This window comes from Rana temporaria, chromosome 2 (assembly GCF_905171775.1).
Source record: "Rana temporaria chromosome 2, aRanTem1.1, whole genome shotgun sequence".
NCBI lineage: Eukaryota > Metazoa > Chordata > Amphibia > Anura > Ranidae > Rana > Rana temporaria.
Window position 1 is genome coordinate 254,339,610 of NC_053490.1, and position 17,445 is coordinate 254,357,054.

Here is a 17,445-nt window from a genome sequence, read left to right on the forward strand (position 1 = left end):
ATGTGCTGGCTTCAGAGCGGTTATCCTTCACTACTGTTGAAATCAGAGAATCAAATGACCTGCCCGCCACCCATACTATTGGTATATGAGGTTATAGGCATATTCCAAACATTTAAAAAAAAAAAAAAAAAAAGGCAGAGATGATGTTCATAGCAATCTATGACAAGATATTTATTACACCAACATTATGTTTGCAGATCAATTAGTAGGAATACAGTACAACATAGCAGAACAGAAATAAGACACAATGACAATATTTGACAAACTTAATTAGGTCTTTCATTTTTAATTTTGAAAAGAAATCATGAACATGTACAGCATAGGAGTTTCTATGAGACGCATAGGAATGTCAGTATTATCTATGCGGATGGTTTCTGTTTTTTGTGCTTTGCAAACCATTCTTCACTCTTGTCTGCAGCCATGGCCTGTAAATATACATACAAATTAGTTATGTACACTGCCCTCTGAGTATTGTGCAATGAAAGAAAGACTCCTGTTATCCATTTAATTTATAGTATTGAGAATACGTACAAAAGGAGTCCCAAGAAATGTAAGGCACCATTAAGCGAGTCAGAACTCCCCATATTAGGCTGGTGTAGAAAACAATGAGGCAGTTAGGCCAGCCATAGATGGGTCGAATCTCGGCTGGTTCAGCAGGTCAAGGATCAAAGCATGTATTGGCAGGCCGAGAGTACTCAAGTTGGTCGATCGATCCATTTTGGGTACAACCAGCATGCTGAATTCTACAAGCGATTATCGCTAGTGGCTGTTCTAGCCAATATTATTGTTATTGGATGTTATTCTCATTGATGGGGGAAATCAAGTGAATTTCTTTCCTGCGACAAAAGAAATTCGCTCCGTCTATGGCCAGCCTTACTTCTGTCAAAGAAATCACTTTTACAGTCTAATGTAGCAACACCTAAATACTTGTTTTACAGCTGTTCCTACAAAGGAAAGCCAAGTGTAAAGATAAAGCATACGATTATAATAATCAATCAATCAATCAATCAATCAATCAATCATGGAAGAGTTTGGTTGACTGCTCCAATTTAATATCCATGTCTAGTTGACGTCTACTGGTTAACCCTTATGCAGCTACACAATTGATCTTGTGACTACTCTTGCTCCTGCTGGCATCTATGAAAGCTGTACGGATTATACACAAAATAACATTTTATGAGAAGAATTTATTTATAAAAAGGAAACATTAGAAATTCAATAAGACTGTTACAAATGAGCATTTCCTGTACAGAATTTTCCCTTGGGTATTTGAATAATCCCACTTATGAACTTATAAAACATGTGAACAGTGAAATTACAAAAAAAATGTAAAAATCTTGCATACAATTTTTGTTTTGTCGCACTGTATTGTAACACATTGTATTACAGCAAGAGGGACAAGGTGCATATCGATTCTTCACCAATGTGTTACCTGAGCAGTTCTAGCAACAGGATTTTGCTCAAGCAGTTTGTAAAAATATTTTTTCTCTCTACAGTCTGTAAAATGTTTATGGACAGGAGAAAGTTCAGTAGAAATATTCCCGACAGATGGATAGCACATGTGCAGTTGCATATTTCTCAAGAGAAGTCCGCCTTGGTCATGGCAGTCTCCACTCTCCAGTGCACCATCATGAGCACAAGGGAGGAAACCCTGTGCTTTAGCTGTTCCACCTACCAAAGCCAATGTCATGCCAACCTCCTTTCTCTGCCACCAATTTTCAGTCCAGCAGAGAGAAGGGAAGTGATCATGAGAAGCAGCACTATAAACTGCCCTCTCCCAATCTATAGCTGGATGTAAAGCTAAGGGTAATTTGACACTGAGGCGCTTGGTGCGCTGGCGGTAAAGCGCTGCTATTTTTAGTGGGGTTTTACCACCGTGTTTGGCGTGGTTTTCGGCTAGCGTTACAGTTTTAACACCCGCTAGCAGCCGGAAAAGGGTTAAACCATCCCACAAACACGCCGCTTTGAAGCGCTACTCCATTGATTTAAAATGGCAGGGGCGCTATCGGAGCGGTATTTTCACCGCTCCTCAAAGATGCGGCTGGCAGGTCTTTTTTTTACAATCCTGTCAGCGCAACGCTCCAGTGTGAAAGACCTCAGGCTTTCACACTGCATAGAAAGGAGCGACTCTTTCAGAGCGCATTGCAAACGCTATTTTTAGCGCAATAGTGCCTGCAAAGCGCCTCAGTGTGAAAGCAGCCTAGGAGCAGCCAGCCCTTCCAAGATGCAGAGCATTAAACCTTTCCTAGAACATTCTGCAGTGCCCGGGATGTGACCAGTGACTCTCCAAATGGACATCAGCATAGTCCTTGCCAGTGCAATGGGCAGATCAGCAGGAACACTGGCTGTACAAGTTGTAACACAGAAGCGTCAAGCCCTTATTGACTATATGTAATCATATCACTTATTTATAAAACAGATTTACTGCAGATCTAGATGCATACAGCTACAAAAGTGCAACCAATGCCCATGCCAGTAAGAAAATAAAAGTCCTGCAGCCCATGCCATCCCTAGACATCAGGATCAGGATGGACTTCTAGCAGCCCATACAGCAACAGGGATGATCAGACAGAATGCACAGAGTTTGTGCTTTGCAGATCCTGGCACTCACCTCGAAGAAACGCATTCTGCTGCTCACGATTGTTGTGTGGGGAAGTCCTCTCCAGCAAGCCATGCATATCCAGCCGCTGCAGGGAACACACAGCCAATAGTGACAGCGGGGGATCACTGCCAGGACGAGCCGGGGATTATATAGAAGCAGCCCTCCTTGCAGTGGTGGCTGGTGGGTCGATAAGGCTTCCCCTGCTTGGCATTACGGTGGCTGTGCGTCTCCTCCTAGGCCAAAAGGATCGATTCTCCTTTCGTCCAATCATGGTAACCGGTCTCAGGATCCAATTCCTGATTGGCCAGGAGGTGAATATTTATTCGCTAAAAACCCATTGCAATCCATGTATCCAGCACCCGGCATGTAGATTAGGGGGCCAGGCGCATGGATGGGGGGGGGGGGGGGGGGGGGGGTGTCCATGCCCCTGCATTACAGGCCAACACTGCTCTGCATCCATCTTCCCCAGGCCACCATAGAGGTGTCTCTTTCTCTCTCCCCCTTCCCTTCTCTCCCCCTTCCCTTCTCTCCCCCTTCCCTTCTCTCCCCCTTCTCTCTTCCCCTCACTGCTCACTATGTTAAGAGTATGGAAGGAAGAACCAGATTGACGGTTATCAAAACACAAAGCTGGTCTTTCACGACAGCAATGTTCTGTTTCAGATTAATGGTTCTCTGCTGCGTTCAGTGGCATTCAATCCACCGTCCCTCACACCCCTACAAAGATCAGCTATTCTCAACCAGGGTTCTGTAAAAACCCTAGGGATTCATGCAGGGGTTGCTAGAGGTTTCGTGAGCAATGTGAAAATTCTGCTTTCCAGATTAGTAAGCGCTGACACCAGTGATCTTTTAAGCAATCTGTAAGGGAGGGGGATTCTTCCCAATGACTTTGATTGTAAGGAGCATTCTTACCAGTGACTATCACACTAATACTGTGAGCTTTAGATATAGTAATTTTTAGCAGGGGTTCACTTGAAAAGGAATAACGATTTGATGATTTATTTGGACACTCTTACCTTTGTCAAAATCAACTGCAACAAAAAAATCATTTGCAGGATGCCAAGTAAGGCTAGGTTCACACTAGCGCATTTAGAACTCAATCCGATTTTCAGTGTGAATTTGGTGCATTTTTCATGGTTCGGTTTTTTACACAAAATTTATACACAAAACGCCCACTAAAAACACACACGTGACATGCAGTTACATACCTTTTTGGTGTCTATGGGACCAAATTCAAGCTGCAATCACACTAAAAAGCAGCACATGTACCTTTTCCAAAATCTGGGCTAATCTGACCTGCATCAATGCGATAGGGCACCACTGAATGTTATTTTCATTGTCGTGGGATTCTGTGCAACTGGAGTCACATTTGAAAATCGCACTAGTGTGAACCAGGCCTATAAGAATGTTATTATTTTAACACAAAAAGGTGACTAAAATGGCCAAGCTTTGTTATTAAAAAATATGAAATGTGGAAAATGACATACATCATTCAGAAGTTGATCTCCCTTTGGGTCAGTCTGCGATAGTTCACGGAACGCTTCATCTCCAACAAAGCAAATCTCATGACCATCCTGAAAAATAAATGAATGAAAATAAAAATAAAAATAAGAATTTAGTAAAAAAAAAAATTCAGTTACATTAATTTGAGACACTACCCCTGTCAAGACAAAACATGCTAGCAAGTGTGCAAAATAGCATGAATATTACTGGCTAATCTTTTATTCTGAGAAACTTTCTACTAAAGACCTAGAATAGTCTGTTTTAAAATCTGCGCATGCCCAGGACTTCAACAAATTACATAGGCTGGCGGGTTTTTCCACAAAAACCTCAGGAGCGAGCACACACACACCGTGTGCCACCATAGCAAGTAATTTACCTACACTACTGGTTCTTGTGACCACTGTGTCTGGTACAGAAAGTGATTGTTGGTAAAGGAAGACTTGCACAACATAAGACTTATTTTTTGGAAATGCTGCCAAGACTGCATAAAATTAACAGATCACTATTGAAAATGCTTAATTACGGCATGTCAGGATCTGCCGGTGTCGTGGTTTGGTCGCATGAGCACACTCAAAATGGATATACTACCCAAACTCCTGTATCTTTTCCAAGCACTCCCGATAGCCCTTCCATCAACCTTTTTCCGCACGGTGCGCTCCATGGCCATTCAGTTTGTGTGGAAGCGAGGTCATCCCAGGCTGAAACACAATCTCCTCTGCTCTCCCACATTGAATGGGGGAGCGGGCCTTCCCGACTTTGAACTTTACCACACGGCGGCAGTACTCTCTCGGATCCTGGAGTGGTTTCCTCACCCTTTGGGTAAGGTAGCAGTGCGTGTGGAACAGGATATGTCCTCGGAGGACCTTCGGGCTCTTCTTTGGGGTCATGCCTCTTCCTATCGAGCCCTGGCGGGATTATCCCCCCTTACTAAGGATGCCCTGGCAGTCTGGTACCGTAGGAGGGTGACATGCGCCCTGTCTACTGACCCGAGCCCACTTACTCCTCTTTTTGACAACCCAGACCTCCCGGAGGGCAGAGGACTCCACTCTCTGGCTGGACATCGAAGACAAGACTGGCCCACTGCACAAAATTTTGTTCATCCTGCTGCAGGTTCCCTCGCGTTGACCACGACACCGGCCTCCCAGAGGATGACCTGGCTCACACACTTACACCTGACGGCCTACTGTAAGACGCTCCATAACTCTAAACAAGTTCACAGACAGCTGACAGGGTTTGAACAACTTTGCTCCTTCTCTTCCCCCCAACGGCACACCCTCTCTTTGATATATAAGATGATACTGGGACATACACATAGCGCTTTCCCCAAATTTACTATGGCTTGGTCAGAAGAGCTGGGGAGAGTTATTAGTGAGGCGGAGTGGCGTAAAGCCTTTTTCTACACGCATAAGTCTTCCATATCGAGTTATGCGCAGGAAAAAAACTATAAAGTACTTTCGCGATGGTACCGTGTCCCGACCACCCTCAGGATCATGTTCCCCTCGGCCCCGGACTCCTGCTGGAGATGCACCACAGCCAAGGGTACGTATAGTCACATTTGGTGGGAATGCGATCAGATCCGCCCGTTTTGGTCCCAAATTTTCCTGATTTACTCCGATCTCTACGATAAGCCATTTACCCCCTCCCCCTTCGTAGCTCTTCTCTCCATTTTACCTGGAGCCACTAAATTTCAGAAAAACTCCCTCCTAAAGTTTTGTTTGAGTGCTGGGAGGCAGTTGATCTCTAGACACTGGAGGACGACTTCCCCCCCCCCCCTCTATTATAGAATGGATAAATGAAATGAATGACACCATGCTCATGGAGGAAATGCAAGCCAAATCTCTGGATAGATACGCTAAATTTTCCTTTACCTGGAGTGTATGGAGGCACTACTCCACTTCAGACAAACTTAAAGACAGACTCACGCCTAGGGTGTCCACTTGATTACCAGTGGACACCAGCCCCTGGGCCGATGGTCTCTATTTAGCTCGTTCACTCTTCCCTCCTACCGGTCGCCCACTGGCTCACTCCGTCCAGGACAACGGGATGGGCCCCTGAGGGGAGGCAAGTACACCGCTTCCTACACCCTATCCCCAACCCTTTTCCCCCTCTCCTTCCCTTTCTCCCTTACTTCTTCTCAGGTCCTTTCCTTTCTCTACTTCCTTTTCTCCGCTTTCCCTTCTGGCTGACTCCTTCTGGCCACATCTGGGTTTTATTTACGCACAATCAGATTGTCGTATATGGTAAATAGCTCCTGCATTTCATTTCATTTTTGTTTGCCAAAATTTACTGCATATGGTAATATCGAGTGAGGGTGTCCTAGTCAAGTGCCTACTTGGGGCATTTCGACCCCCCCCACTCCCCTGGGCCATGGACGCAGTTGGATCCCATAGGGGCGTCCAGGTCAGGGGAGGACTCCTCGAGCAGAGGAGGCACCTCTCAAGAATCGTTATATCCTGAATGTATCTTTGGTTGTAATAACTGCTTGTACCATTTTCAGTTGTGAAATACAGATTGTTTATGTCTTCAGACTTGGCGATCGGGTCGCCCTTTGTCGGACGCTCGGTTGCATTATGTTACCCTTCTGTTTATTCTGTCTTAAAAACTCAATAAATCTTTATTGAACCTAATTACGGCATGTCAGTCCATGACCGATTAGTGTACTGGCATGCTGCCAATACCATGCGATTGCTGTGACCAATCACAGCTGATCACATGACAATTGTAAACAATGGATGGCTTTCTGATTGGTCACATGGTACAGACAAGGTCAGGTGATGTGTACCATGCGATTAGCTGTGGCCAACCAAAGCTAATCACAACAAAAACACACTGAATTAAAATCAGTTTTATTCAGTAAAAATGGTTGCTTATACCAGTAAAATTGACTTGTGAAAAAAAAAAAAAAAAAACTCTTGCCATGCCTTTTACTAAATACCTTGGAAATAACCATCAAACAATAAAAACCCAGTGGTGATTAACTACTTCAGCCCCAGAGGATTTGGCTGCCCATCGTGGCTTTTACTGACAATTGCTTGGTCGTGTGAGGTGCCTCCCAAACAAAATTTACGTCCCCCCCCCCCCCCCACACACACAAATAGAGCTTTCTTTTGGTGGTATTTGATCACCTCTGTGGTTTTTATTTTTTGCGCTATAAAACAAAAATAGGGCAACAATTTTGAAAGCAATATTTTTATTTTATATAGGCCGATACATATTCTTCTACATATTTTCAGTAAAAACAAAGCAAAAACGCAATGAGCGTTTAATTTGTTTGCGCAAATGTTATAGCGTCTACAAAATTGGGAATAGTTTTTTGGCATTTTTATTAATATATATATATATATATATATATATATATATATATATATATATATATATATATATATATATATATATATATATATATATATATATATATATATATATATATATATATATATATATTTTTTTATACAAGTAATGGCGGCGAGCAGCGATGACTGACATTATGGTGGACACATCGGATACTTGACGCTATTTTGAGACCATTCACATTTATACAGCGATCAGTGCTATAAAAATGCACTGATTACTGTGTAAATGTGACGGACAGGGAAGGGGTTAACCACTAGGGGGCGAGGAAGGGGTCAAGGCTGTCCTAGGGAGTGATTCCAACTGTGTGGGGGTGGGGCTTACTGTGACACGACACTGATCACAGCTCTCGGTGAGAGGGAGCAGACAATCAGTGTCCTGTCACTAGGCAGAACAGGTAGAAGCCTTGTTTACACAGGCATCCCCCCCCCCCATTCTGACGCTCTGTGACACGATCGCAGGACACCGGCGGACATAGTGTCTGCGGGTCCCGCGGGCACGGAGCTCACAGCAGGGTCATGCGCCCACAGGGCGCAAATTTAGGGACGTACCTGTACACCCATTTACCTGTCCGTGTCATTCTGCAAACGTAAAAGTGCGTGCACTGGTCAGCAAGTGGTTAAATACCACCAAAAGAAAGCTCTATTTGTGTGGAAAAAAAAAAAAACCCTTTCATGTGGTACAGTGTTGCATGACCGCACAATCGTCATTCAAAATGCAAGAGAGTGTTGAAAGCTGAAAAATTGGCCTGGGCAGGAAGGGGGTAAAAATGCCCTGTAATGAAGCAGTTTTCACCGCAACAGGTGTTCCCATTGGAAGATTTCCCCTCACCACTTGTTGTGGTGACCGAATGTTTGATTCCTCATTACTTTCTGTCTTTGTGACAGCGTTTACTAGAACCTAGTCTAGCCATAGACCGCAATAAATGCTTGACAACATTGCCAATCCTTCCCTACACTTTCCAAACCCCCCCCCCCAAAAAAAAAAAAAAAAGTTACACTTTCACTGCAAAAAATAATATTTGGGAGGAAAGTTTGAAGTTATATGAAAAATAATATTTTAAGGGATTACATTCACCCAATCACATGTTAAGTGCCACATGGCCGCTAGATGGTTAACATGCTCGAATCCCACCCAGAATTGCTTTCCTGTATGCTTGGATATCTTCCCATAATCCAAAAACCAAGTGGCAGCCTAATTGGCTTCCTAATTGGCTTCCTCCCAACAATTGCCCCTAGTGTGTATAGGAGTGTGGTAGGGACACTATATTGTGAGCCCTGACAGGATAGATATGTATGGAATGGGTCAGTACTAGGGTTGAGCGAACCCGAACTGTAAAGTTTGGGTTCGTACCGGACTTTTGGATTTTTGGTACCCGAACAATTTACTGTAAGTTCGGGTTTGGCAATGTAATGGCGCGCTGCAGGGCAGCCAATCAACAATTGTTTAACTTGTGTGACCTAGAAGCCATCACAGCCATGCCTACTAATGGCATGGCTGTGATTGGCCAGTGCAGCATGTGACCCAGCCTCTATATAAGCTAGAGGCACATAGCACAGCACATCACTCTGCTTTAGATAGGGTAAGTAAAGGCTGCTGCTGCTCTGAGGGAGAGAATTAGGAGTCAGACTGTCCTGCTTCAGAAATAAAATTACTCAGCGATCTACATAGCACAGCAAGTCACTCTGCTTTAGATACTTTAGGGAAAGGTTCCTGGTTTTGCTTGTAGGGAGAGAAATATATAGGAGTCAGTCCTGCTTCAGAAATCAAATTACACCAGCACTGCATATGTTGCTGTGAGATACCCTGCATTAGATACTTTTCTTCTATTGTGCTATTCAAAAAAACATCCATTTAGGGGGAAAAAAAAAATGTTTGCAGTGTTTCCTCCAGTGTTTGCAGTGTTTCCACCATATCTGTACGTGTGAGATACACCCTTTAGATACTTTGCTATTCAAAAAACATCCATTTAGGGAAAAAAAAAAAAAAATGTTTGCAGTGTTTCCTCCAGAATTGTACATGTGAGATAAAGACTTTAGCTACTGTTCTTCTATCGTTCTATTAAAAAAAACACACATTTAGGGCAAACAAATATATTTTGCAGTTTGCACCGCCACCTCAACCTCCTACTTCATATGGACCTCGTCCTAGGTCAAGATTATTATTTTTTTATGTATTTTATGTTATTTTAAGTTATTTCCCTATGCACATTTGTTTGCAGAGTACTTGCCATGCTCTTACCAACATGTTTCTGCCATTTGCAGCCCTCTAGCCCTTTCCATTTGTTTTTTAGAGACATTTTAGTACTGAAAAGTTCAGGTCCCCATTGACTTCAATGGGGTTCGGGTTCAAGTTTGGGCCCCGAACCCGCACTTTTTTCCGAAGTTTGGCCGAACATCCAGGTGTCCGCTCAACTCTAGTCAGTACTAGATATATTCCGGACTATAATACTTTGGGTGCCCTTCTGTTCAAACCAGTCAATAGTCTTCAAACAGCTTTTTTAATGAAATTGTTTTAGTGTAACCGCTTGACCACATGAAAAGTTATTACACAAAAAGTTAGAAAACCGTTCACATTCTTTAAACATGAAATAAAGTCTTGTAAACTTCTTAGTAAAGTAGATCTTTGATGAGATTACCAAGTAATAAACAAAACTTAGGTTATGGCATTTCTCCGACTTAATTCCAGATATTTTTGCTATGCTTTATTCTGCAGTAATGAGCTCTTATCACTTTCAATTGATAAAAAAATGGAGAATAAAGCCATTAGAAGTGGAACGATGGAAACAATTTACTGGAGGGCCTGTACAAAGAACACCGTCCCTGGGCGTATTTGTAGAATACAACTCATATTCAGCATCTGCCTATAAAATGTTTACTGAGCGATTAAAGAGGAAGAATCATTTTGCTTTCCTTATGATTGGAGACATGGGGACTTTGTTATGTAATCCAATAAAAAGGAATACTTCCTGGCCTGGAAACAACACTAAACTGATTTAAAAGAAAAATACATGGCAAAGATCCAGAATATGCACAAAATTTGAAGGAAATCAGAGCTGTTCATCCATAGAATGGTCTGCCTTTTTATAGGGAACCTGTACTTGAGGAAAATACAGGGGCAATCACTGCTGACCTACTTCTAAAAATGCTACTTGTCTGGATTAAAAAGTAAACAGAGGGAGAGATCTTTATATGCATTTCCTTTAACGACTTCTAGAAAATTAGTGCTACAGACGCCCGCCTTATTTATCTACAAAGCTGAGGAAAATTGAGTGTAGAGTACAGCTTATTTCGTAAACAAATCTAATTCAACTGTGGTTTTATGGTCTCTCTGTAGCTCGATCTTGGGCATTATTTTTATTACGTAGGAAATATCATATTTATTTGCCCAGAATATCTGATATCAAGCCAGCACATGGAGCCACAGAAAGACTCATTGCACATTCTTAGGTACTATTGCTGAATTTTGTTATCAGATTCCTGGCTGGGGATCATCATACAATGGAATTGAAACATTATGTGATTAGATCCAAACATTAGATAGAAATGGTAGAGAAAGTGCTTCGAGGGGAAGACAGCATGCAACGAGTATTATTCTCAGTAAGGCTTCTCACAAAGCTAATGCACTTTTAGCAACTTTGTACACACACACACACACACACACACACACACACACACACACACACACACAAATTATATATAGATATACACACACACACACACACACACACACACACACACACACACAAATTATATATAGATATAGACACACACACACACACACACAAATTATATATAGATATATACACACACACACAAATTATATATAGATATAGACACACACACACACACACACACACAAATTAGATATAGACACACACACAAATTATATATAGATATACACACTCTCTCTCTCTCTCTCTCTCTCTCTCGTGAGTACACCCCTCATATTTTTGTAAATATTTTATTCTATCTTTTCATGTGACAACTCTGAAGAAATGACACTTTGTTACAATGTTGTGTAGTGAGTGTACAGCTTGTATAACAGTGTAAAATAGCTGTCCCCTCAAAATGACTCAACACACATCCATTAATGTCTAAACTGCTGGCAACAAAAGCGAGTACACCCCTAAGTGAAAATGTCAATATTTTGTGTGGCCACCATTATTTCCCAGCACTGCCTTAACCCTCTTGGGCATGGAGTTCACCAGAGCTTCACAGGTTTCCACTGGAGTCTTCTCCCACTCCTCCATGATGATATCACTGAGCTGGTGGATGTTAAAGACCTTGCACTCCTCCACCTTCCATTTGAGGATGCCCCACAGATGCTCAATAGGGTTTAGGTCTGGAGACATGCTTGGTCAGTCCATCACTTTTACCCTCAGCTTCTTTAGCAAGGCAGTGGCCGTCTTGGAGGCGTGTTTGGGGTCATAATACTGCCCTGCAGTTCAGTCTCCAAAAGGAGACATGCTGGTAGGTTAATTTGAATCCTGTCCAAATTGGCCCAGAATATGTATATATGTGTGTACGACTGTGTCCCAAGCGTGTCGAGATCCTACAGGGTAAATGACCGCACCAGCCAAGCAGACACTGGCTGCAAAAAAGCGCCTAGAGGCGATTCAGTTTGCACGTGTATCGCTATACAAGTCACTTATTCATTCATTCATTCATTCGGGGGGGGGGGGGGGTTAATACTCTGCTTCAGTATGTCACAGTACATGTTGGCATTCATAGTTCCCTCAACTGTAGTTCCCCAGTGACAGCAGCACTCATACAGCCCCAGACTGTGACACTCCCACCACCATGCTTGACTGTAGAGGCAAGACACACTTGTCTTTGTACTCCTCACCTGGTTGCCGTCAAACACGCTTGACACCATCTGAACCAAATACGTTTATCTTGGTCTCATCAGACCACAGGACATTGTTCCAGATATCCATGTCCTTAGTCTGTTTGTCTTCAGCAAACTGCAGGGCGGACTTTCTTGTGCATCATATTTAGAAGAGGCTTCCTTCTGGAACGACAGCCATGCATACCAATTTGATGCAGTGTGCGGTGCATGGTCTAAGCATTGATAGACCGACCCCCCCCAACCCTTCAACCTCTGCAGCAATGGTGGCAGCACGGATACGTCTATTTCCCCAAAGAGAACCACTGGATACGACGCTGAGCACTTGCATTCAACTTCTTTGGTCGACCATGTTCCGAGTGGAACCTGTCCTGTTAAACCGCTGTATGGTCTTGGCAACCGTGCTGCAGCTCAGTTTCAGGGTCTTGGCAATCTTCTTATACCCTATGCCATCTTTATGTAGATCAACAATTCTTTTTTTTCAGATCTCAGAGAGTTCTTTGCCATGAGCTGCCATGTTGAACTTTCAGTGACCAGTATGAGAGAGGGAGAGCGACCAAATTTAAACACACCTGCTCCCCCCCCATTCACATCCGAGACCTTGTAACACTGAGTCACATGACACCGGTCAGGGGTGTACTCACTTTTGTTGGCAGTGGTTTCGAAATTAATGGCTTATGTTGAGTAATTTTGCGGGGACAGCAAATTTACACTGTTATACAAGCTGTACACTCACTACTTTACATTTTATCAAAGTGTCATTTCTTCAGTGTTGTCACATGAAAAGAATCGTGGAAATGCTGAATTAAGATCGTGTGTGGGGGGGGGGGGGGGGGATGGAGGTTGAAGCGAGATTGTGACATCCCTTTCTCTAGGCAAAAACTCATCTTCCCTAGGGCAGACAGAAAGAACACCTAGCCCCGATTCATGTTGGAGTGATTTGACATGTCAAATCGTATGCCAAAAATCAGCGGCAAGGGCATTGTCCGAATCGGTGCGGCGCCGCAACGATTCCCAAAAGTGGTTTCTGTACTAATTTTGGCGACTTCGGGGTGCGATTTCCATTGACATCTGTGCAGCAACCCACACAGATGTCTCTAAAATCGCCCCCCAAGTCGGGACTGACACGCGGGAATGAAACTGCGTGAGTTCAGCTGAACTTGCGTGATTTCATTCCTGCTGTCAGTGTGAACCAGGGCTCAGTGCTCTTAATTGAGAGAAGCACACACTATAGAAGGATACCCTTTGTTCATTATTTATGTCTGAGGTTTACACCCACTTTTATGCCATCCTCATGTGGAATAACTATGCAAGGCTTTTAACCACTTCAATACTGGGCACTTTCACCTTCTTCCTTCCCAGACCAATTTTCAGTGCTCTCGGAGAGCCCTCTTGCCAAATCGGAGATGCGCTGCGTCCGGGTGACACGAGCACACCGGGGCAGCTCGGGCACGCGCGATCCCCCTCCTTCTGAGGGACGTTCCCAAACGTCCACTCAAAAGGAGAAATCACCCAGTATGTCTAAACCAGGAAAAAAAATAAAAAAATCAGATTCAATGAAAAGTTTCGCTGCACTGCATGAGCTGTACTGCCAATCAGCATGATCTAATGAACATCATTTGCATATCTTAATTACATGCCATTATATGGCTGTATTTACCAATTTTAACAGGTTTTCATTTTAAAACACTGTTTGCTCACACCGCTACTTACCGGATCCGACAAAATTACCACTTGGACTGTAGCTTTCCCTGGAGTGTCCAGGCTTACTAGAGGCGTCAGTATCTTATGATTCTCTTTTTTCACGATCTCCTCAATGCCTGCAAGCTGTTATTACAAAGACAAACCAGTCACTAAGTTGACATGATAGTGATGGCGATAGCGGCTAAGATGTGAATTTAACTTTAAATCAGCTCTTGCACACACCTTATAGACCAAAACAAATTTTTATATTTCCACTATAGGCTTGTTTATTCAGTGATAACGGTCATTACTTAGTAGAGATGCATGATTCTGGCTATAATGAGAATCACGTTTTTTTCTCTCCCACGGTTCTGGCGGCGCAACATCAGCTTTCACATTATACAAAAAATAAAATAAAAAATTGGGCAAACTTTGAGGTTTAGCCTTTTTTTTTATTCATTAAAGTCTATTTATTAAAAAAAAAAAAAAAAAAAAATGCGTTTGAAAGACTGCTGCGTAAATACAGCGCAACCACCATATTATTCTCTAGGGTCTCTGCTAAAATAAAATATATATTTATATATAGTATATATTTGGGGGGTTTCAAGCAATTTTCTAGCAATATATACATATTTTAAACTTAAACCGGCGTTCCACCCAAAAATGGAACTTTCGCTTTTTGGAATCCTCCCCACCTCCGGTGTCACATTTGTCACCTTTCAGGGGGGAGGAGGGAGCAGATACCCATGTAATCCAGGCCATTGCTCCCACTTCCGGGCATAGGTTGCCGCGGCAACGTACGACAAGTCTGGCACCTTCTCAGGCCCCCGCTATCTTCTGGGAGACACACAGGTCCCAGAAGACAGCAGGGATCACGCATGCGCAATTGGGAACCAGGAAGTGAAGCCGAAAGGCTTCACTTCCTGATTCCCTTACCGAAGATGGCGGCAGCAGCACCCGAGAGCCGAGGGACAGATCGGCTTTGGGTGCCGACATCGCGGGCGCCCTGAACAGGTAAGTGTCCATATATTAAAAGTCAGCAACTGCCGGCGTAACCCTGCTTTAAGCACCAAAGTGTCCAAAAATGTTTTAGTCTTTAAGGGCCATATTCTGAGTAAAGTTACGATGGAGTATCTCACGATACTCCATCGCATCTCTCTTTTTTGGCCAGTGTATCTATGCGAGTGATTCTTAGAATCATTTTCGCATAGATACGCTGAAGATCCGACATGTGTAAGTCACTTACACTGTCGGATCTTAAATGTAATTACTCCGCCGGCCGCTAGGTGGCGTTTACGTTCAGGTCTCATTTGTTTATGCAAATGAGCCCGATACGCCGATTCCCGAACGAATTCGCGTTGCGTAACCGTCGCTTACGTCGTTTGCGTAGGCGTAAGGTTACCCCTGCTATATGAGGGGTAACCTTACGCCAGTCCCACGTAGGCCATGTTAAGTATGGCGTCTGGTCCGCGTCGTGTTTTCCCGTCGGGTATGTCGTTTTACTAATTCGTTCTTGAATACGACTTTACGTCAATGATGCACACGTCGGCGTCATTGACGTTTTACGCCAAGAACTGGAGCATGCGCACTGGGCTATTTTAAGCCCGGCGCATGCGCAGTTCGTTAGAATCGGGGGCGTGCTTAATTTAAATACAAGCCGCCACCTTGGATATACGCGGGGATACGCCGGGCCAATTACACTCCGCCGCAAGCGTTTGGGGAATACAGCACTTGCTCCTGTAGGTTGGGGCGGCGGAGTGTAAATGGCTTACGCGCCGCCCGCCTACTTTCTTTAAGAATATGGCCCTAAGTGATTAAACTGACCTCATTTACAGACAAGATCATTCCTTCGATCTAAAGAACTACATGTTATCAATGATAAAGAGAAACATTGTGTTATGATAAACTTGGCAGGCTGCCTGGATTTATTTATTTTTTGTCAGCTGTTAGAAGTGAGCAGAGAACTCTCTGCGCTTATTACATAGAATCGGGAAATGCTGTTTTAAGATTGTAAGAGTTGAATCGTGAACTCGATTCTTTAAAGATTAATCGTGCAGCTCTATTACTTGGGAAAACAAATAATTTGAGGGGGCACCAACTAGGCTTCCCTTTGGCACGTTCGTGTTGAAATAATTTTTTTTAAAAAATAAAAAGGTACTCTTTTTTTTTTTAAACACACACAGTAAAAGTATTACTGTAAATAAAAATTACGCATTTTATTATTTGTCCTGTTTTAAAAAAAAAAGATACTGTAATGAGGGGGAGAGAGAAATAATACCTGCATTTTAACAGCTGCTCTTGCCCCTTTTACACCGAGGCGTTTTTCCCAGGTGCGTTTGGGCGAAAAGCACCTGAAAAAACAGCCCCCCTGCAGTCTTAGTGTGAAAGCCCAAGGGCTTTCACACTGAGGCAATGCGCTTGCAGGATGTTAAAAAAACTCTTGCAAGCAGCATCTTTGTAGCGGTGAAGGAGCGGTGTATACACTGCTCCTAAAGCGCCCCTGCCAATTGAAATTAATGCGCGGCGCCGCTTTGCGGGTGGTTTTAACTCCTTTCCGGTTGCTAGCGTGGGTTAAAAGCGAAGTTTAAAGACATACATGTTCAATTTCCTAAAATGGTTAAAAACCTTACACTTAAAAACAGTATGTATGGCTATACGTTTTTTTCAGTCCCTTGGATAATATGCCCGACATGCTGGCCATTGAGTTTAGTCAGTTACAAAGCAGAATACCTGTATAAGCATCTCATACAGATGGGTGTAATTAACACCTACCTCATCTTTTGGGCAAGCAAATGCAATTCTGCCAAATGCGGTCCCATGGTCCACCGGTCCTCCAACATCCTGCAACTCCAGCTTGCACTGCAGACCCAAACCAGTATGAGAAAAGTTTGTCACCAGCTAACAGAGCACATGAGCATACAGATTTATAAAACTGATGAATCTGGAATAAAACTGCCAGCAGACAATCCACAAGATCTGCTCACAGTTCTTATGATTAGACCGATATTAACTTGAAAAATATGAGTTCACCAACTGAGGAAATCACTTGTAGAAGGTGTCTTTATAAATCTCTTTCCTTGCAGCATGAAAAAAAAGGGTAGAGTTGAAGATATACCAAAATCAAATGTGCTATGCCAATCAGTTAATTCAAAGACTAAACACAAGCAATGTTTTGTGACAATCCAGCCATTTAAGTGTTTGAGATGTGTTGTGCGTTTTTTTTTGTTTCGTTTTTAAAACGTCTGTTTTGTATGTCTGCTTTTAAAAAACAAAAATAATGCCATTATTGATTGATTAAAAAGGTCATTTGATATCTTCAACATGTTCCCAGCTCTCACCTTTTCAGTACCTATACATTTTCAGATACATATGATATGCCATTGTAGACTTGTCTGGCAAAGTATTAAACATTGTATTTGTAATAATTTATTGGAGTGCGCTAACAAAGTTAAACTATAAAT

General features: G+C 42.9%; 1 protein-coding gene across 2 annotated transcripts in view; it reads right to left on the reverse strand.

Annotated features, from left to right (window-relative positions):
• Window positions 1-146: 146 nt before the first annotated feature.
• GLOD4 (glyoxalase domain containing 4) overlaps window positions 147-17,445 on the reverse strand; it is a 40,480-nt gene continuing 23,181 nt past the window's right edge. For both annotated transcript variants that reach the window (XM_040336784.1, XM_040336785.1), the window contains 4 exons: window positions 16,757-16,843; window positions 14,015-14,128; window positions 4,087-4,173; window positions 147-425 (listed from right to left, as the gene is read on the reverse strand). In XM_040336784.1, coding sequence (XP_040192718.1) covers window positions 360-425; window positions 4,087-4,173; window positions 14,015-14,128; window positions 16,757-16,843 — 354 coding nt within the window. In that variant the 3' untranslated portion in view covers window positions 147-359. The remainder of the gene's footprint in view (window positions 426-4,086; window positions 4,174-14,014; window positions 14,129-16,756; window positions 16,844-17,445) is intronic.